At 35.8% G+C, this 23,149-nt stretch overlaps 1 protein-coding gene across 2 annotated transcripts in view; it reads right to left on the bottom strand.

Annotated features, from left to right (window-relative positions):
* Nucleotides 1–23,149, bottom strand: part of TMCO3 (transmembrane and coiled-coil domains 3) — an 82,148-nt gene that overhangs the window by 23,641 nt on the left and 35,358 nt on the right. For both annotated transcript variants that reach the window (XM_036757140.1, XM_036757141.1), the window contains exons 6-9: nucleotides 16,821–16,913; nucleotides 10,612–10,798; nucleotides 8,357–8,474; nucleotides 1,490–1,685 (exon numbers count right to left, since the gene is read on the bottom strand). In XM_036757140.1, coding sequence (XP_036613035.1) covers nucleotides 1,490–1,685; nucleotides 8,357–8,474; nucleotides 10,612–10,798; nucleotides 16,821–16,913 — 594 coding nt within the window. The remainder of the gene's footprint in view (nucleotides 1–1,489; nucleotides 1,686–8,356; nucleotides 8,475–10,611; nucleotides 10,799–16,820; nucleotides 16,914–23,149) is intronic.

The raw sequence follows: 23,149 nt of genomic DNA, 5'->3' as shown, positions 1-23,149 counted from the left end.
ATTTTCAAGTTAGATAGCTCAGGAATAGACTCAAAAACTGCAGTGATTACAAAAGTTATATCTTTAAATGTCAACATCTATACAAAGTCTCAGATAGTAAAAAGTTATTGTGAGATTCTTTTGAAGACTGAAAACTTGTTTGTTTAATTTAATTTAATTATTTAATTTAATGAAAGATTCATAGAAGCCCAAATAATTTATACAGAAATAGATGCTTTTTTATAAAGAAGTGAGGCTTTCATCATTTAATAAAGCTGATTACTGAGCTTATCAGAAAGAATCTTAATAAGGAAGTTGAAGGAGCCCACTTTTAGCAATTTAACAACGATCTACACTTTTGCCTTTTAGTACAAAATTATCCTGACATGACGATATGAGAGTTTTGTTTTTAATTATTCATTAATTTGGTCTCTCTCTTTTTTAATAATAAGGAAACTGCTAAATTAGGTCACCTTGTCAAAGATAAGAAAAAAAAACTAAATTGCCTTCTTTTTCCTTCATGAAAATTATGTCCTTAAACTCTTATAAAATCTATGTCCTTTAACAAAACATTAAAAACCCCATTTATCTCTGAATATTTTGTGTTTTAACAGTGAGCTCTATATTTCTGATTATACACTGTTTTTATATTAAAGGTAATGAAAGGTCCGATTCCATTAACCCAGTCAAATCAGTCAATAGGTGGAAATTGTTTTTGTTAGAAAGGAGCTGTCTGAAGCGGAATTTCCTAGAGTACCACTTCTTTTACTACATTGCTCTCTTATCCCAATAAAAATGCCATTGTGGTTCTATATTAACATAAAAAAGGACTTTTTATTGCCTAGAGAAATTGCATATTTATTACTTTTAAAAATTCAAATCTACCCTCAAATGACTGTACTTTATCCAAAAGTTGGCATCATAAAACTCCTTTTGTACTACTGAACTTTGATTTCAATGTGAAACTGTCTGAAAGTTAATATGAGGAAAAGACAGATTTAAAATTAGAGCTAACGTGACTCTAATTTCTCAGTAGAGCTTTTAGAATGTAGGTTTAAAAAACAAAGTTTTAGTAAAGCATTTAAAAGTAAAATCACAGGATTTTTAGAGGTTTGTCAACTGAGTTATTTTATTCTACAGATCAACAATGGATACTACACATAATCTCTATTCATGAAGTAATTTAACGAAAATAATTCAGTAACAATAACCACATTGGTCCAAATACAGAACATACTGCTCCCATCCTCTTCCTAGAATATGGTTTGTAGGAACCCTGACTGAAGTATTATTTTTCATTATATGTACCCTACCCACCACCCATTTTTTTAAAACTTTCAAGGAGCTGTCCTTCTCAGGGAATGGCATAAATCTGGACCAAGATGGTAATATTTAAGAGTTATAGAGTGCTTAAGATCCTTTAATAACTGACCATAATGTAGCATTTTTCTTTAAGCAGAACATAAATCTTCTCAAATGTATGAAAAATATTTTATCTTGTGAAAATTACCGTTAACATTAGAAAGATGAAGGCTGATACTCCTAAAACAAGGATTTCTTTATTTCCTTTGCTCTCCACATGCAGCTTTCGATAATATGGGCCTATAAGATAAGTCTTTATAACAAGACATATAAGAAAAACAGTAACCAGAGAAACGAGGATTTGACCAATCAGTATCAGTATTCTCAGTATTTCCAGGAAAATGCTGGAGGGAAACAAAAAAGAAAAAAATGTTATTCTACCTTTAAACCCTGTTTCTCCCCATTTCTACTGACTGACATTAGCTTCTAATTTTTTCCTTTTAATATGTTGTTCCAAATTAATTACCAGATTAACTTATGTACTTTGAAATTCTAAAATGAAATCCACAAAATCATATAGGAGCTTGTGTCCCAAAGTCTTAACTTTACATTTATATTGTTGTTTGAATCAGATACAGGATATCGAATTCATAACAAACTATACACTGTTAGTACCAAAAGCCTGTGTTGAAAAGATCAAATACAAAACTATTACTTGGTTTTTTTGGAGCAATATTTGATGTAGCAAGATTCCTATTCAACAAAAGAATTAATATACTTTCCAAGTCCTTGTACACATAACAAGGTTTGACTTACATCCCAGAGTTACACAATTTAAAGGGATCATAGCAACAAAGCAGCTAATTAAACTTCTAAGAGCCTATTCTTTTATCCTCTTTTTAAGTCAGAATTCTTTTATTTTCTAGCAAATTTAACATAATTATTAATCCAAACACATTGAGAATACTGTTTTACTTTGTCTAATCTCCAAAAGGGTATGCGATACAAAAGTTTCTAAGCAGTTTTTATTACTATACCAAGAACCTAAAAAAGGTACACTTTATTGTTTGTAACTATAATTAAAAAGCTTTTGTTATCTTGCATATGTTGAGTGAAGGGGCACTTAGCCTCCAGTTCTGGCTAAAGAATTCTAATGATCAATGGACTAAATGTACCACATCATAGTTCACCATGGGATAAGAGGATAGTGATTATTTGTATAATAAGGCTTAAAGCAGCAGTGCTGGAAATGCAAATAGCTAGGGGCAGTAGTACAGAAGATCAGAGTCCACCCTGAGGTAGAGACCATACAACACAGAAGGCAAGAATGGAGCCCAGTACGGATAACAGAGAGAAGTCAAGGGGAGGAAAGCAAATGAGCAAATATTAGAAATTTTAATCTATTTACCTGACATCTCCCAGGAACTTCTAAATGCTGTTAGCTTCTTACCTATAGCAGAGTTTAAATGTGATTCAGCCTCTAGGTTCTTTATACTAGCAAAAGTGATACAGATATTCAGTTGGAATTTCTGTCTTTATGTCTATAGTCATGATTCTTCTTACTAGTAAAGTTATACCTTATTTAATCTTCACCTTCAAAACTACCTGAACCCCAGTAAACCCTACACTCCAAGGTGGAAAATCCAGAATTATGTAAATCCAAAGATCTATGGTAAAAGTTGAAACTTAAATGCATTTACTCCATAAGTTTCTAAATTACACTTTGGACTATTTTTTAAAAACCAATTTATTTCTTGCCAACTTTATCTGTTTTCTGCTTACGAAACTTTGGGGAAAGATTTATTTTATTCTGTAGCTTTAATCCAATTACTTGAAATCAACAGAAACAACCATTAGTTTGTATCATTATATGGTCTCCTTCAGCATACTGACTTTACTACTGATAAGTCTGGTTAATAGACTGAAGATCTGTGCTGAATTTCTAAGAAACAAAAAAAGCAAAACTCAGAAGTCAATGAATATAACTATTCAAAGCTGAAAAAGGCAGTTTCATTTCATCCTACGGGTGAAAAACTTTAGTTACCCATACTACAAGTCCTCAAGCATATCAGATGACTGAAGAGTTAATCCACTTTTTGGCTGCTCCACTCTTTTTCAGAACTGCCCCTTAAGTTAAGAGTTCCATGCTATAATAGGTAAAGCACAGGACTAAAAGTCTGGGAGGCCCAGGGTCTAGCCACAGCGATGTTACTCGGTGCTTTTGTAGAACTCAGATTTTCAATCTGTAAAATCAGGGGTTGGATTTCTCACTCCCTTTCATCTCTAAAAGATTAAGATTTGTAACTCCTAATCAAACTTTACTTCTGGAATTCCTGTCATGTCTCATGTATTTCTAAAATTCTCTGCTATCTACTCATAAAATTTATGAAAGTTTTTCCCTACAAATTTATTCTGTTTAAAGTCAGACATCTTTAACATTCATGAATTGTTACATCTCTTTCAAAGTGTACTGACAATGAAGTTGAATTTTAATGGCCTAAGTACCCAGCATTACATTAAAATTTTGTACTGGGAGAATCAGAAATACCAGTTCCTCCAAGTGGCTGATAAAATGCCAGATAACAAAAGCTTTTTTTGGATTAAGGATTATGAAAAGAAAATTATAACTAGAAGAATATCTGTGTTCCACAAATCTTAATGGAAGGTGAGCTACCTCCTAGCTCATAAAGAAAGGACCATCTCTACAGCCTACTCCTGTGACTTTTGGACAAGTCACTTAACTAACTTAAACCTTAATTTAAAATTAGGGGGGTTGGACTAAATGACATCTAAGGTAACTTCCAGGTCTAAATCTATGATCTCAAGTGTGGTCTTGCAAGTCAAGTGACTAATCGGAGCAAATTCAGGATACTTCCAAAAGTGGAGTACATACGCAGATGATTCTACATTTTTAGAAATGAAAACATACATTTTAGCCAAATTTTCATTAGCCAATTTATATTCTAAATGTGTATATACACATACACATATCAATGAACACATGCTTGTAGATTGATTATATATGTATACACACACACATAGACACAGAGAGCAGTCGGGCAGGAGAGAGCGAGAGCATGTGCCTGGCATATACTAGGTACTTAAAATATTATTAAAATAAATCCTTCCCTCTTAATTCTCCTGATTAAAATTAAAGAAAATTTAAACAAAACATATATTCTCCCTTTCCATGTAAAATTAAACTGTACAAAAATATGTCAATACATCAAGAATATGTAATTTCATCAATGTATTAATGTCATGCCTCCACTGACAAAAGATTGTGATCCATTGTTAACTTAGTATCCCACAGCTTTCAAAGAAAAAAATGAATCATGCCCAGTGGCCAAGCTGATAAAGAACCTCTCAGAATTTAGCTTGCCTGGTCCTCAGACAACAGAGAAACAAGCACTCTCTAGGCCCATAGTTGAAGGCTTACTAGCTTGACAGAATCTGCCAGAGCTTGTGTTCTACTAGCAAAGCCCTTGGGAATCTCAGGTCACCTACTGGCCATGAAGAACTATTGGAGTAGGACTTTAATGTAGGTATACAAAAAATAAAAAGCCTGGCTGAGAATAAGCCCGTTATTTTCACAAAACAAAATCTGCTAGTCAATATATTCTAAAGAGGGATATATGCAAAGGATGCTACTAACTTCCTACAGTGTAAGTATCATTTTTAAGCAGGAAAATTCAAAAAAGTAGAGGAATTTTGACTTCTATTATGTAGGGCTCAAATGTCAGTTTTTTTTCAGTCAGGTTTGGAGAACCATTTTATATTCCCTGGTTATTAATCAAGCTTAAGTTACTTCCTATACTGTTGTAGAATTTAAACAAATTAGTAATGAGCCTTTCAAAACAATTATATCAGACTCATTTGAATGTTATTACCACTATTGAAAACTTTTTGGGAACTCCTTATTTATATTAAGGGCTTGTTATTATCTTTTGAATATAAGTTAGTCAACAAGCAGTCACACTTAGTATGTGCCAAGCCCTATGCTAAGTGCTGGGAATACAAAGAAAAGCAAAAAACAATCCCTATCCTCAAAGGAGAATACATACAAAACAAATACACACACATATACATACATACATGCATACAAGATATGTAACAGGGTGGGTGAAGGTAGTTCTGAAAGGAGAAGTCTCTTTGTAGAAGATATTTATCTTTTGAGAGTCTTTACTTTTTAGAAATAGCCAAACATTATTTAGAAACAAGTCTAGTGAATAAACTGGATGATCAGTCAGTGGTAATATCATTTGATGGTCAGAGCAGGAAGCTATCAAGTAACAAAACTGATTCTTAAAAAAATAACTGAAAGTAATTCCAAAGCACCAAAAAGATTTTAAGCATCAGCTTCTGCTGACTCAGTAAACTATAAATGTATATTACATACCTAATTTGTCTTTGCAGCATCACCTAAAAAATGGAGGCACCTGTCTAGGAGGTGGAAGGGACCTGCTTCTGGTAAAAGACACAGTGGGAGCTGGAATGGGTGGCATCTTTAAACCTAGCAGGCTTGAACAGTCCTGATCTGTGTTCAATGGCACCCAGGGATGAAGGAAGGTCTTGCTCCCCTAATATGGGCACCACGTACTAAGCTGGATGTGGGGATAGGACCACCTGTGTGGCTCTGAGAATGGACTTGAGGCTTTGATCTGTTTCAGTTGTCCTTTTCAGATCAAGGCACAGGCAGCAGAGAGCCTGGACCTGGGAAATTCAAGCTATGGTGAACCTGGAGCCAAGATTAAAGGCTAGATGTTGCTGGGTGTTCCCCAAGGCTGCCATAGACCCTATTCTCTTCTCCCTCGGTTTTATCACAGTTAATGATCTCACGAGCTCCTATGGATTCAATTTCCATCTCCATTTTCAATTTTTTCACCTTTCATCTAGATGGTTCTCAGATCTTTGTCCAGCTCCTGACCTCTAGTCTTACTGCCTACTAGACAAATCAAACTGGATGCCCAGTAGACATCTTAAACTCAACATGACCAATACTGAGCTGATCACTTTCTCCCCCTTAACCTGTCCCTCAAGCCTTCCAACTTCCTAACTTCTCTAGGATTGTAGAGGGCATCCCCACTCAGTTTCACAGCCTGACTCCATGTTGTCTCTCACCCTTCATATACCAATCTACTGTCAAGTCCTGCTGATTTTACCAATACAACACCTTTTGTATATACCCTTTTCTCTCTTGACATTGCCACCACCTAGGTACAGACCTTCATGTCATGCCTGGATTACTGAAATAATCTGCTGGTTAGTCTCCCTGGCTCAAGTCTCTCCCCACTCCACTCTGTCTTCCATTCAGCTAGAAAAATGATCTTTCTAAAGAACAGGTCTGGCCACATTACCCTTCTCCAAAAACTCTAGAGTAGGGGTGAGGAACCAAATGTGGCCTCAAGGCTGCAGGTTCCCCACCCTTGCTCTAGTGGCTCCTTACCACCTCCAAGATCAAACAGAAAATCATCTATTGGGCTTTAAAGCCCTTGATAAACTGGCTCTCTCCACCTTTCGAGTCTTCTAGTACATTCCTCCCCTCCAGGTACTCTGACATCCAGTGACCCTAGTCTCCTCATTGTTCCCCAAACAAGACACCTCATCTCTTGATTCTGAGACCTTTCACTAGCCATCATCCATGCCTGGAATTCTCTCCCTCCTCATCTCTATCTTCTGACTCCCCTGGCTTCCTTCAAGTTTCAGCTAAAGTCTTATCTTCTGCAAGAAGCCTTTCCTGGTCCCCCTTAATCTTAGGGCTTCTCTGCTGAGTTTATCTCCACTTTATCTTGTTTGTACATAGCTGTTTGCATGTTGTCTAGCCTCTTAGACTGTGAACCTCTTGAGGGCAGGTCTGTCTGTCTTAATTCCCACCACTTAGCACAGTGCCTGACATATTTACAGTGTGCCAGGTAAGCATTTAACAAAGGATTCCTCATTTGACTATTGTGAAGAACAACCCCTTTTAGAATGTAAATTTCTTGTATGTTTATTTTTAGTAAATCACTTTCTATTATGTCATAGTCACACTTCCAGTGGCAGTGAGGCATCACGGATAAGGGGGGCTGGTTGCCCACCCTTGGCATTAAAGTACTATCCTGGCATGTACTGGCTGTATGATCATAGGTATGTTATTTAAACTTCCAGGGCCCCAGACAGATCTCTAAGACTATAGATTACAGATAAGTTACCAACCTACAGTTTCCCACATTAATGAAATTAAAGGCTTGAATCCTGTCCCTTCCTCTCCTCCCACACCAACCAAAGAAGTCACACCACATATACTAATCTTTTAAACTGACAGTGCTGCCTGAATCATTAAATTTGTCTTTTAATCACTTATATTGTTGTTACATGTAATATCCATAAGTTGTAGAACAGTGAGACTCTTTAAAAGGTAGTAAGAATGATTGGGGCAGCTAGGTGGCGCAGTGAGTAGAGCACAGGCCCTGGAGTCAGGAGGACCTGAGTTCAAATGCGGCCTCAGACACTTGACACACTTCTTGGCTGTGTGACCTTGGGGAAGTCACTTAACCCCAACTGTCCTGCTTTCCTCTCTCCAAAAAAAAAAAAAAAAAAAAAAAAAAAAAAGAATATCTGTGATTTAATCAGTAGTCTGTTGCAGAGAACTCTCAGATTAGATAAATGCTAGGGACCTGCCTGGGGCCCAAAGTCACTAGCCCAGGGTTGCCAAAGCCATTAAGACTAGATGTTCAAGCTCATCGCTGTACCAAATGTCATGCTTCCTTTTTTAAAGGGACCACTGTAGCAAAATCTGCTGAGGGAACTTCCTTTTGTCATCTGGCTTTTCATTTTCCACACCTTCTACATGAACTCTTTTTTCTTCTCCTACGTGAATTCTAACCAACCCCCAAAGAAAAAGAAACCCTAGCTTAAAGTTTGACGATTTATTTTTAGTGAGATGGAGAATGATGGATTCGTAAAAATAATAAGCTAAAACACAAGAGGAGATACAGACAGCTATACCCTGAAAAGATTTCCATTTTCAGAAATATTTTATGAATAACCAATCTGAAAATAATAAATTATAAGAGGAAGCATAATAAAATTTAACCTGGAATATGTATTAGCTCCTGCTTGTATAAGAGTTGGCATAATAGCTATGAATAATCCAAGCTGTACATCTTGCGTTACTAGCATGCCAAGAAGCACGCTGCTGTAGTCAATGTCACCTGTTTGAGAATAAAGAATGGTTTTAAAAATACAGGTTTAAAGCAGTATAAAATATCTTACACATATAAATACTGTCATGCTGACTTTGTCTGACACTTTAGACTAGTCACTAAAAGGTTTTTTTTTTGGCCATATAAAAACAATGCAGATTTTAAAATTTATTTTTCCAAGGTAAAATAGTAAATATATTTCAGGCAAGATTTTAATAAGGGTGCTCAGAATAAAGCTGCTTACATTATTTACAAGCCTACATTACCTTTTCACAAGTTAACTAACATTGCGGAGGATATGTTTTGCATTTGAATCAATGACAAATTTCATTGGGTGCCAGAAAGGCAGATAAGCAGCTTTCTTTCTTAATCCATATTGTGTTCTTCAAGCTAGTCAAAATGGCCTGACCTATATCTCTACTCCCAACTCAGTCTAAACTTCTGACCAAGCTCTAAGTCTTCTTGCCAACAACAGCAGTTTCTCCATTACAAAGCTGTCACTGCTTGCACAGTTAACCATAAAGGAAAAAGAAAGTGTGTGGAAGAGAAAGTATATTTGAAAGTGAGTGGTTCAGAAATAACAGTGAAATGCTGGTAAAAGTACATAACTAAGAAAAAGAAGAGAGGAATTTTTTTTAAACTAGGCATTTTATATTTGCTAAGTACTTTTAAAAAAGAATCATGAGCTGGCTGGATTCTGAAAAGGACCATTCTGGTTTTGATACCTATTTTTTATTATACTGTATAACCAGAATTATCTTGCTTTACAAATATGAGCAATGATTCTGCTCCGAGTCACTTTTGGAGCACCTAAATCAGGGGCCCCGAATTCATAAGACATAGGTTCTATTTCACACACTTAAGTTTCATGAATTTAATAATTTGCAAAATATTGGCAGTAGTACTCAATATTCAACCAAGGAATCTGACAGCCTTACTTGAAACCATTAGTTAATCAAGCACATCATCTAAATATACTTCCAAAAATATATTTGAATAGTAGTGATATTTTTCTGGAAAAACGTTTTTTGAGGAATAATTTAATGCACATTTTACCAGAGATTATGTGTATATGAGGACTACATTCCTAAAACAATTCCTGCCATCTGAACCAAAATTCAACCACTATTTTTTTACATTTAGTATACTATCAACTAAAGAATCTCACTTTACATTTAGTTCTTCACACTGACCTTGATTAAAAGAAAACAGTTTCAGAGGTGGAAGGAGACTTAAGAGTCATCTAGTCCACCCATTTTATAGAAGAGAAAGCCAAAGAATAGAAAGGTAGGGCATAGAAGTTGTCAAGTGGCAAAACTCCTATTCAGACCCAGGTTTCTGACACCAAATTCAGCACCTCCCCACCCTCAGTTGTACTGTTTCTCTCCTGCTTTGTTACTGGCTTTCATGGATTGTGGTGGTGGGAGGGCCAGGGCTGTAAGCGAATTTGGCTGTAAGCAAAGACAGAACTCTGCACACACCTCACCAGATAAAACGGAGGCAAATCAGCAGCAACATCCACCCAGCCTAACTCATCTAACCAAGCCTTTGAACAAGTGATCCACCACAGCAAGGTTATTCCATGCTAAGTCTGGTAATCCTTTTAAGAGATTTTACAGGATTTAGAGTGCAAAATTAAAACGCAGGGGCCTGAAACACCTTAGTTAAAATTTGGATACATTTTACATGTTTGATTCTGTCATAGTTTTCTATCTCCTTAGTATATGCTCTTAAAACTTATCATAACTACAAAAATTCACCAACCGAGTCCTGTAAATAGTGTGTGGAAATGCTTTAGGCCAAACAGCATTTTTATCAATTCTTATATCACTTAAGAGTATTAAGCATCAACAGTAGTAGTACCAGCATCATAAATCACATCTGTATTGCATACTCATTTTTTAAAACTTTCAGGACTACAAATTGTCCTGTGGGGCTGTATTTTTCAAAGACAGTAGTAGATTAGAATTAGATGAATTTATAGGAGCTTAATTCTATTTGTAATACTACCAAAAAGTTTGATAGTCAAGTCCTAAGGAGCAAACAACAGCATGAATGCTTTCCTCACCTGACTTAATCATTAATTTATAAAATAAATTCACTCAATACGTAACTGAAGAAATTCATGTAACTGTATGTCACCTACCTTCTTTATCACCTCGGGCACTACCAACAAGGAACCTGGACACCAAGGGTGTGCTTGATAAGGACAAACAAGTAGAAATAAAAACACTTTGTGTTGGTCTGATTTGTAAAAAGTGTCCCCACAATAAGCCAAATGAAATCATTAGGAATGTCATATAGCATGAGCCTTGCAAGGAGATCTTCCATACCTTAAAGAGAACAAATTTATTTAAATATTTTAATAACTTAATAGGATATCTCCTTTCCAAAGCCGGAGATGCTACACACACAAACAGAACCGGATTGCACATTTAAACTATATAGTAAACACATCAGCAAAATTCCCCAGTTAACAATGAACAACCGAACGAGTGCCTACTATGATGAGAGGCAGTATGGTAATGTTAAAAAAAGCAGTGACTTTGGAAATCAGGAGACCTGAGTTCAAGCCCTGGTTTTGCCACATGGTGGTTGGGTCAGCCTTCACAAGTCATTTAAACTCTTAGCCTCAGGTTTCTCATCTGTAACATGAAGACCCTTGTAGGGTTGTTTTGTATATCAAATGAAACAATGAGTGTTACAGTGCTTTGCAAAGTTTAAAGCGTTAAACAGAAATAAAGTGGTATCAGCACAGTCCTCGACACTCTAAGAAATATAAAAGACTTCAACAAACATTTACTAGGGGCCTCCTGCAAAACAGTGACCTAAGCTCTTGGAGATACAAAGATAAACAACGTCACTGTCCCTGCCTTTAAATACACAGTCTATTAGACGTAGATAAGAATACAGTTTCTGTCCTCAAGGAGCACTAGTTCAGTTGGAAGACAAAAGTATAGACACTCTCCCTTCCAATTACATTCACAGAAATGTTTTGATGAAACTGTGATCTCCTCAATGTGGATACTCGCTGCGATAATGCAGACGGCAACTCATTCATGGCCACCCAGCCTGTGAGAGTCCCGTGCAACCATCAAATCCCTCAGGGTTGGAGGCTTTCTTTTGGTTCTCCCGACATCACGTGGATGGAGCACACAGGCTGTGGTCCACTGTTATTTCCCAGGTATATACTCTTCATGCTGCTTCTGGGTAATTTTGATCATAGGGAGGTGGTATGGTACAGTGAGACTTGGGTTCAAATCCTGCCTCTAACACTTATACCACACTCTGTGATTTCAGGCAAATTATTTAACTTCCCTGGGTCTCAGCTTCCTTATATATAATATAAGAGGTTTGGATCATTTTGCCTCTGTAGTCCCTTCAAGCTCTAAATCTATGATCCTAATTGTTAGAGGAGCTCAAAGAAAAGATTATTTCAGAATAGGGGAATTTTTAAAAAAAGAAAAATTTTAAATGATTTAAAATTATTAAAAAATTTTCTTTTCTTCTCTTTTCCAATTTAAAAACAGACTGTAAGAAGATGCCTTGTCTAATTATTAAATATTACATTTCACTAAAAGACTAAGATTCTCAGAACAGTGAATGGCCACAAGATGGCAGTAAGTACTTTTGTGGCAATATGGAAACTGGTTTAATGTATAAAACAAAATGCGAAATGATATGAACTGAATCAGAAACTTTTAAGGTTGGAAGGGGCAAAATTTATTTAGTCTAATCTCTTACTTTATGTCTGTAGCCCAGGAGAGAGGTTAAGGAGGCACAACAAACACATATTAAGGGCTCTTATGTTTGCCACAATTGGGTATCCTGACTTTTTGCCCACTGTTTTTCACTAACCAAGAGTAAGCAGATGTGGTATCTTTCGTTAAGTAGATATGGCTGTGAGATTACTCAAAATGAAAAACAAATAAACATGGAAAAGTATAGATGAAGAGAACATGTGGAAAAGCTGAATATGCACTACTGATTCTAGGTACTTTTAAGACTTGAAAGCAGTAGCTTTCAATTCTTTAAAGTTCAGGTCACTTCAATGAAACTGAAGATCCCTAAGACCATCTAGTTAAAATTGCTTCCCTGAATAATATAAGTAGGATGGTCCTATTTTTGCTTAGGTGAAATGAAATGGCATAAATATAGGGGGCTAATTTAATTCCACAAGTATTCATAAAGTTCCTATTATGTGAATAATGATGTGTTGTGCACTAGGCATACAAGCATTTTCTTAATGACCCTTTTCCTTATCACAAGGTACTCACAAAAGAGACAGTTAAATACTTAGCTAAGCGATCATATCACCTCAAAACTCCTCAGTATAATTCATATCCACATTTTTCTGTTAATCCTCCATAGAGGAGACATCCAAAAAGCTGAAAAACTCTGTTTCAAAGTATCAAGGATAAATCTAGCTACGAGATAAACCCTACTTCTTTTTCAAGTTTTACATATCCTTGGTAAATTATTTTGGGTTACTTTTTAATTTTTATTCTTATAACGAATTTCAGAAACAAATAAAAGGGTATGGTCACATTATAAAGACTTGATATTACCAAAGCACTCAGAGGACTTCTGTAGAACTCATTTTGAGAATCAACAATTTAAAGTGATTCAAGATGGGCTTTATATAGGAAGTGGAGCCAAGACAACAGAGCAGCAGGGAGAAGTACAATGAATCCCATGCTTTCTCAAATGACTCCGGAAAAAAGATCTAGAAAATGTACCAGACTAAATCCATATCAGGACATCCAAGAAAATCACAGTGACTCATTTTTCCAGACCAGGCTGGCAAAGAGAGACTAAGAGAGAGGTCTGCGGACACATGGAACAACAAAGTCTAGCCAGAAGGGCACTTCATAGAACACTCTTGCACAGAGAGAGGTTGTTCACTAGGGCAGAGGAGGAGGTCCCAGATCCACCACAGAGGGGCTTGTGCACAGGAGCCTGCACAGCAGGAGCCAGCTGGCAGTTCTGAGCCACAGATCCATGGTAGACTGAGGAGGATGCCTGTGTGTAGGGGTGGTATTCCAAAATGGCAAGCCTTAGTTTACTGAGCAAGAAGCAAGCAGAAGCTGTGTGACTTGTGCCCTAGGAACATAACGGGGGTCTCAGTTCCAACTTCTAGCCCAGTCTAAAGTCTGCAGCTAAAAAACCAGGCTAGGAATCTCAGACCAAAGGGTGAACTTACAGTTCCGTCCCTCCAAAGTGGCTAATAATGGCTGACTATAGTGGCAGTCAAAGTGGCACTCAAACACTAAATAGGCCTGTTGCTCAGTCCAAAACCCGTGTCAGAAACTTGCAGTGCTTGAACCAAGGAGACAGAAATGAGGCTTTGCCCTAAGCAATCTACTTTAGGAGTGCTGATTGTTTACAGGTCCCCAGCTGGAGCTCTCCTTGAAATAATCTTGAAATAACATAACACTCAATGTCCCCAAGAAAGCAACAATAGGACTAGCCCAGACATTTCTGCTACAAGTAGGCAGAGACTGAATTCTAACAAAATCTGAAGTCAGGAAGAAGGAAGAAGAAAATAAATGAGCAAAGAAACAAAAAAAAGAATCCAAACATAAAAAGTTATTATGGTGACAGGGATACTCAAGACACAAATCCCTCAAAAGAGAATGATTCCAAAATGTTTACAAACAAGGCCTCAAAGAAAAACATAGCTTGGGCAAAAATTCAACTAGAATTCTTGGAAGAGACAAAGCAAGAATTTTTTTAAGAGTTAAATATATTCTTATAAATGAAATAAAAATATGAGATGGAAAAACTGGAAAAAAAATGAGAGCTAAGAACTCAAATGGAACATGAGAGATATAAAACCCTGCCTGAGCCACAAAATGCTAAAAAATTAGAATGGACCAAATAGAAGCCAATGACTCCACAGGAAAACAAGAAGTATTAAAACAAAGTTTTTAAAAACAAAAAATAAAAGAAAACATACAGTATCTTACAGGAAAAACAACTGACTTGGAGATGAGTTCAAGGAGAAAAAAATTAAGAATTGGACTACCTGCCATGAAAAGAGACTAAGCTTCCTGTTTCAAGAAACCTTAAAAGAAAACTGCCCAGTTTTTTTAGAACCAGAGAACAAAATGAAAATAAAAAGAATTTACTGGTCATTACCTCCTGAAAGAAACTCCAAAATGAAAACTCCCAGGAACATGATCTCCAAAATTAAGAGTCGACTGTAAACAGTCAGAAAGAGTTTGAGAACCAGGGAGCCACAGTCAGGATCACACAAGAGACAGCAACCACTACTATGAAGTAGAGAGCCTAGAGACTGATATTCCAGAAAGCAGGATATAGGCTTACAGTCAAGAATAATTTACTCAGCAAAAATAAGCATAATCCTAGAGAGCAAAAGATGGACCTGTAATGAAATATAGGACTTATAAAGTATTACTGATGAAAAGACATCATAGAACTACACAGAAATTGTGAAATACAAAGAAGAGAAATGTGAAAAGTTAAATATGAGCAAGAAATCATAAAGGATTTAACAAGGATAAACTCCTTAATTCTGATAAGAGGAGATGACAAATGTGTCTTTCTTGAACTCTATCACCATCAGGGGCCATAGGAGTAAGGGCCTGGGGGCAGTTCTGTTATGTCTTAATGATCTTAAAAGATGATTCCATTAGGGAAAGGAAGAAGAATACATTAAGGTATGAAAGGAAGAGGAAAGTTAGAGAGAATTATCTTATTTATCATGCAAACAGAAGTCTATATAAACAAGGAAGAAGGGGTAGGGGAAACAGCTGACACTTGAACCACACTTTCATCTGAAATGGTCAAAAAATGGAAGAATACAGAGACACACATAGAGTTGGACACAAAAATGCATGTCACTCAACAGGGAAATAGAGAGAGAAGAGAAGGTGGAATTAGGAAAAGTAGATTTGTGGAGGGATTGATCCCAAACTAAACAAATTCTAATTAAAAATGTACAAAAATATTTATAGCTCTTTTGCAGTGGCAAAGAATTGGAGACTAAGGAAGTACCTATCATTTGGGGAATAGCTGAACAAGTTATGATCTATTAATGTGATGGAATATTATTTTGTGCGATAACAAATGATGAAGGGTTAAGTTCTCAGAGATGACCGAGAAGACTTATACAAAATGAAAGAGTGAAATGAGCAAAAGCTAGAGAACAATTTATACAATGACAGTAACATTGTAAAGACGAAACTTTGAAAGACTAAGAACTATGATAAGCATAATGACCAACCATGATTCCAGAGGACTAATGATGAAATATGCTACCTATCCACCTCTTTATAGGCAGATGAAAAGTGAGTGCAGAAAGTGATTTATTTTCTTTTGGAGATAATGTGGAAATTTGTTTTGCTTGACTATACATGTTGTAACAGGGATTTTTTTTTCTCTACTGGGCAGTGTGGTTGGGAGGAGGAAAAGGTGGATTATGGGGCAATTTGCTGGAGAAGACAGCATAGGATGGGATAGAAATCACTTATGCATGTAGTCACTTTTGCATTGCTAAGAAGGGCCATCTCTTCATCTGAGTCAAGAATGAAAAAGAAGAAGATGATTGGGGAGATCTCTAGGTTATGTGAGATGAGGAGGATGGAAGAAGAGAGAGCTACTGGCAAATGGCATATATATGTGTTTCTATGTATAGTGATACTAATAAAATGTGGCAGAGTGGAAGAAAACAAACAGAGGAGTACCTCATCATTAGATAACAGCAGAATCAGAATGGAAGCATTTTAAAGGCAAAAATAAAGTCTTTGAAGTAGCAGTTTTTAATTTACTGCCATCTTAATTTCATTTCCATTGCTAAAGAACACAGTACTGAAAGGAATATTTCCTGGGGTAGAATAGTTTAGAAAAAAAAAACAAACCACTTCCTTTTAAAATTTTAACAACTCTTCAGACACAGTCTTAACCAGTACTCACTTCTCCAATACTCTTTGATCATATACTATATTTTAAAATTACTTACAAGTGCATATGCAATTTAGAATTTTATTTCTATTTGTCACGTAGTTTCTCAACTTTCTAAAGTTCAAATTTTCAATATCAACTATGCTACTGCTCAGTCACTATCTGAAGTCTGATCCATTTAAATTTCTAGATCTCATTTATATACAGATTCTTCCACTGGACTTTTCATCTCAATGTTAAGAGCTGCTATTACTACTTAATATGATCTTCTGTTTAAAGTAACTCAGACCACTTGATTATGTAGTTCAAAGCATATCATAGTTCTAAAGTGAACAAGTTTCAAATAGTCAAGAGGACGAATAGTCCCAAAACACTGTACTAAGGAATTTCAGGTACACAATATGATTTGGAGAACAAATTCTCACATACCTTTCTCAACTTTTCTGGAGAAAACTCCAAGCCAACAAGGAACAGAGTAAAGAACACACCAAATTCTCCTAATGTCTCCACTTGCACAATAGACTATAAAAGACAAAGACATAAAAATGACATAAATTAAAATACAACAAATATATTAATATAAATGTATGTATAGGTTTAAATCTAAGTCTAATCCACTAATTGTATTAATTGCGTATAATTATATTCACATAATAAATTAAGTATAAATTATAACTATGTTAATATAATAAGCCTATGTTTAAAAGTTTGTTACTGGTTGATTTAATGGGCATGTCCCAAAAAATATAAATGGGATAAATTCCCATTAAAAGCAAAAGTCTCTATTAATTCTTTTCAGGAACTACAGTATCAGTAACATAAATTATATTTTAATTCCAATAGCCAAGTATTTTATTTCCAAATGTATTTTATCAAACATTAGAAATGAGCTAAACATTTGTAAACACAAAGAACATAAAATATATTTTAAAAAGGCTCATCATTTCTAAAAATTGTTAAATTCAAAAGCACTTTTGAAACTGCTTAGAAACATAAAAGTTATGTTTTATTTCCATTTTTCTTATAAATTCATGAATGTAATCCAAATCAATCTAACATAATGACATCATGAGTATTTTTCTAAAGGAATCCTATAGAAGATGTAAGTATTACTGCACAAGGAACTGATTAATTTTCCCTGTTTTCTCTCAACCAAGTGACACCAAAATATAACTAGAACATGAGGTGTGCTTTTGAGCGGTCATGTAAAGAAGGAATTATCAAGATTAATCCCTCTTCTACATCCTTCAAAAACTTAAAGGTAGCTACCAGTTCCCTTCCCCCTTTGAAATACTCATACTGTTCTTAATTGCTATTAAAACAGGTCTCAATTAAGAACTAAACTCCCTCACTCAGGAAGAACTTTCCCTGAAAAGAGTTAAGAAAAACCATCTAATAGATTAATTGTGATTGATAATACACAATACTTTTCACTTTTATAATTAATATTTAATAGAAAGGAAGGATACGTACTTTAATGATTTGATACTAACATCATTCACTGTTCTTGGTCTCAGGTTTTTTGCCTCTTAACATCACTTTTATTCACGTAGTTATAATCATCGTATACATTCTGTTGATCAGTTGCCTTCACTCTAAACAACTTCGGATGTCTTATTATTTGCTTAATTCTTCATTTCCATACTCTTATGTAGCAGTAACATTACACTGCATTCTTACATCGGTTTGTCCATCCATTCTGGAATCACTGGACGCTAACTTTGCTTTCCACTTTTTGTTATCATGAGTACCACTACTGTTATATGGCACGCATTCTGGAAAGAGCTGAGCAGAGACTACACTGGAATGTTAACTCTAAGTTGGGTTATATCTTACAATGATCATTTCTTTGCTCAAGATTACTATGTTAACCAAAACGGCCTTAGGACAGATGCATGTTGGAAGGCATGGGTGAGCTACTACAGTTTAGACATATGGTCCAGATATTTAAATAATGTTTAATTAAGTTAAAGTAGCTAGCATTTACATAGTGTTTCAAGGATTGCAAAAACTTTACATGCATTATCTCATTTGATCTCCACAACCCTAGGAGGACTATGCTATCATTATGCCCCTTTTACAGTTAAGGAAACTGAGGCTAAGAGCATCTGAAGTGACTTGCCCAGGCTAACACAGCTACTAAGTTTTAAACATACAGATTAAGTGTCTAAGATAGGATTCAAACTCAGGCTTCCTGACACATTTCCTGGCAGACCTGTTTCTAAAATAAGAATGTAGTATTAATATTTTTCTTCTGATAGTTAAATGTTCCTAGATCTGATAGAAAGCCAGCATGGGCCTAGGACTACTTCTCCTTATGAGAACTTACTCAGAGAAGAAATGCCTCAGTATTGATGATTTCTGCAAAGCTCACAAAATCTGACTGCCTGAAAGTCCAAGTCTATCAGTGAGAGAAGTATTTGTGCATGTCTGTTCCTGTCTGCGTTGGTAGCAACTTTGGCCAGTATATGTGGTAAGCCTTAAACCTTAGTCCTTTAACGGCTAAAGTCACCTACCAGGTCCGAAACTTGGCCAGATTTCAGATCCACTAGATCAATAAGGAAAAGGACCCAATATCTCTGATAGCAAAGGAGACTGTCCCTAACCCTATAATCCTGGTAACAAGGATGCTTTCCCTCCCCTTAGCGTCAAGTAGCAAACTGTCTGGGACTGCTGGCCCAGTTTGTAAGCAGGAAGTTAATTGTTCCCAGCCTCTGGGAATTCTACAGTCCCATGGCTCGCTGTCCAGGAACTTTCAACCTGCTAAAATTGACTAGTTTGATATTTTCTTCATTGGTGGATTGTTCTGGTGTCAATCAATCTGTTCTGTGTTTAGATTTTTTTAAATTTTATTTTATTTTGTGTTTAGATTTTTTAAAAAGACTAAGGTCTGATTTTAAAATTAGTTGTTCCTCCACAGTAAAGAAGTATATTATCACAAGATTCTTCCCCTATCCCACCTCCCCAAGTGCTTGCCCTTTTGCTCAAGAAAAACTTTTGGTCTTTTGGAGTGCTTGACCAAAATTAGTCATTAAATCTTCCTCCTCTCTGACAGGGGCTGACCTCAATATCAGTGGATCCTTAGCAACAGGAAACACGGAAAGAAGTCCCCAATTCACAAATGGTCAAAGGATACAAACAGGCAGTTTTCAGAGGAAGTAACTGAAACTATCACTAGCCATATGAAAAAATTATCTAAATCACTAATAATTAGAGAAAAGCAAATTAAAACAACTCTGAGGTACCACCTCACACCCATCAGAGTGACTAATGTGACAAAAAAAGAAAATAAGCGCTGAAGGGGATGTGGGAAAATAGATACACTAATGCACAGCCGACAGACCTGTAAACCAGCCCAACCATTCCAGAGGATGATTTTGAACTATTCCCAAAAAGCTATTAAACTGCATACCCACTGGCCCAGATATTACTACTAGGTTTATAACCCAAAGAGACCAAAGAAAGAGGGCTAGGACCCATGTGTACAAGAATATTTGTAGCAGATCAAATAATTGGAAATAGAGGGGATGTTCATTAATTGGGGAATGCTAAACAAGCTATGGTACATGAATGTAATGCAATTCTATTGTGCTATAAGAAACAATGTAGGAGATGGTTTCAGAAAAACCTGGGAAGACTTGTACAAACAGATGCAAAGCGACAGTGAGCAGAGCCAGGAGAACAATTTATCTAGTAACAATATTGTAAAGATTTAGTAATTCTGATCAACACAATGACCAATCACAATCCCAAAGGACTCACGATAAAACACTGTCCACCTCCAGATAAAGAGCTGATAGACTTAAGATTGCAGGCTGAAGCATATTTTCTTTTCTTTTTGGGGAGGCGGTGGGAACCTAGCTAATAAAGAAATTTGTTTTGCACAATAATACAGATTTGCAATGGATTTTGTCTTTTTTGCTTTCTCAAAGTGAGGCAAGAGACGGAGAGAATTTAGATCTGCAAATAAGATTTAGGGAAAAAAAGAAACAAGGGTAGAGATAACTGTGCTCTGAAAAAAAAAGGGCAGGTTTCTTATTATCAGAGTAGAGCTAGAACCAAGGTCAGTGAGCTTTGAGAACAAATCATCAAACATGCTGGTAAGGTCTGAGTATCCAACTTGGGAAAAGTTGGAAGATCCTCACATTGGAAAAACTAACATAAAAAATGTCTCTGTCCCAATAAAAGCCAACATTTCCGTGTGTGTGTGTGTGTGTGTGTGTGTGTGTGCGCGCGTGTGTGTGTGTGTTTCTCAAACGATTCTTTGATTTTTGGTTGTGGATGAATGTTGCTAGCAATGGAAATGTTTGTACGTGTTTTCCGTGAGTCAGCATGGATATCTGTTCAGTAAGAAAGTGTTCATTTCTTAATAGAACTGAAAGCAGTTTAAAAACATAGTCTTCAATGACTCCAACAATGGAAAAAGAGAAAAAGTGGATCTGCAGTTTGAAGTCTCCTCAGCTAAACTTTATCTAGGTTTAAAAACCAGTTAAGAAGCTGGTACATTCCTTTTAACTCTTCAATTAAACTTGGAAAATAAAGGGGGTTGTTGAAATTGCCTCAAACAATTAAGCAGTCACAAGAGAAACTGTTAAATACTTTTATAACCAGATTACTGATAACCACAAAAACGGCTGCTGAAAACCAGGACCTTCAGTAAGGAGTTCATAAATTCCATTATAAATGAACTTTTGCTTTTATAGAGTTTTAAGCAAAGACAGAGTAACGGTGCTAGTAACTTCTGCCTGAACAAAGAGGAGGATGTACCACTACAGGGCAAAGAGACAGTGACTTTATAATAGTGCATCCACCACCTCTAGGACAAAACAACAGTGACTACTCTACATTTATTCCTGGTGAATACCCTTCTGGAAGGAATTGTGAAAGTTTAATTGTGAATGTGAGAAGTACTGTGTGAAATAATCAGCTACATTTACTAATGTTAACCTTTGCATCCTTAATCAGTGACCACAAATGTATTCTTTAAGAATGTATGTGTTTCAATTGTGGTATATGAATGTAATAGAATACTACTGTGCTATAAGAAATGATGAGCAGGCAGACTGCAGAAAAACCTGGAAAGACTTATACGAACTGTTGCTGAGTGAAATGAGCAGAACCAGAGGAACATTATACACAGTAATAGCAACATTGTTTGATGATCAACTTGGCTCTTCTCAGCAATACAATGATCTAAGATAATTCCAAAAGACTCATGATGGAAAATACTATCCACATCGAGAGGAAGAACTATGGAGTCTGAATGCATATCAAAGCATAATATTTTCACCTTTTTGGTTTGTTTTTTTCTTTCTCATGGTTTTTCCGTTTTGTTCTGATTCTTCTTTCACAACATGAAATAACGTGGAAATATGTATAATATGATGACATATGTATAACCTATATCAGATTGCTTCCCTTCTTGGGGAAGAGGGAAGGAGAGCTCAAAATAAGTGAATGTTGAAAACTTTCTTTACATGTAACTGGAAAAATATAAAATACCTATTAAGTTGGGGGGGTGGAATATACATAATTCAAAAAAAAAGGAAAAGAACCTATTTATACAAAAATATTTATAGCAGCTCTTTTTGTGGTGGCTAAGAATTGGAAATCAAAGGGATGCCCATCAATTGGGGAATGCCTAAACAAGCTGTGGTATATGATTGTGATGCAATATTATTGTGCTATAAGAAATGACAGCAGCTTGATGTCAGAAAAGCCGGGAAAGATTTACATGAACAAAGTGAAGTCAGCTGAACCAGGAGAATGTTGTACACAGTGACAGCAATACTGTATAATGAAGAACTATGAATGACTTAGCTATTCTCAGCAATACAATGATCCAAGACAATCCCAAAGGTCCAAAGAAGAAGCACAGTATCCACCTTTAGAGAAAGAACTGATATTATCTAAATATAGACTGAAGAATGCTATTTTCACTTTCTTTTTCTTTTTCGAGTCTTCTTGTACACAATCACTAATGTGGAAATGTTTTACGTGATTGCACAGTATAACCTATATCTGACTGTTTACTGTCTTGGGGGGTGGGGAAGGGAGAGAGAAGGAGGGATAGAATTTGGAACTCAAAACTTAAAAAAAAAAGCCCAAATGTCAAAAAAGATTACCTTTAAGATTATGATGTAGTAGCTGCAGTATTTCACAAGATTTGTTGGATTCAACAAATAACAGTAAGTATACTCTTGAAATGAATCATAGCAATATTAGAAGAACTGGGATATGGATTCAAAATATGTGCAACAGCTATAGCTAAGGGGATCAGACTGCATGTTTGTTAGAAGTCCAACAGAATAAAGTTCCAGTTACCTTAAAATTTGGCTGCTTTGATCCCAGACAGCTTTTTTTGTTAATCGGCATTGTCTCTGGGGATTTGATGTAAGTACAAGGTTGGCTAGAGATTCAATTATGATTAAAAACTGGGACTTATCTTCTTCCACTGAATTGCTTTCTATACCTCAATTCGAGGAAATGATCACATTCTGTTATGTCACTTAGCATACTATTATAGCCTTGTTATTTCATCGTTTTGCTGCATTCATTATATGAAGGCAAAAGAGAACTCCACATTTTGGATCAACTAAAATAACGTATCTTGCTACTGACTAGCTGGCACAAAAATCAAGATTTTAAAATAAACAAAGATTGTGCTTAGAAAAACTGCAAATAGCATAAAAGGGAGAATTGTGAAAATATATTTAAGAAGTAGGATTTTAAGAATATTTTAAAGGACCAAGAAAATT

This window comes from Trichosurus vulpecula, chromosome 4, assembly GCF_011100635.1.
Source record: "Trichosurus vulpecula isolate mTriVul1 chromosome 4, mTriVul1.pri, whole genome shotgun sequence".
In the NCBI taxonomy this organism is placed as follows: domain Eukaryota; kingdom Metazoa; phylum Chordata; class Mammalia; order Diprotodontia; family Phalangeridae; genus Trichosurus; species Trichosurus vulpecula.
Note: the sequence above shows the minus strand (reverse complement) of the source record. Positions and strands in the feature narration are given on the sequence as shown.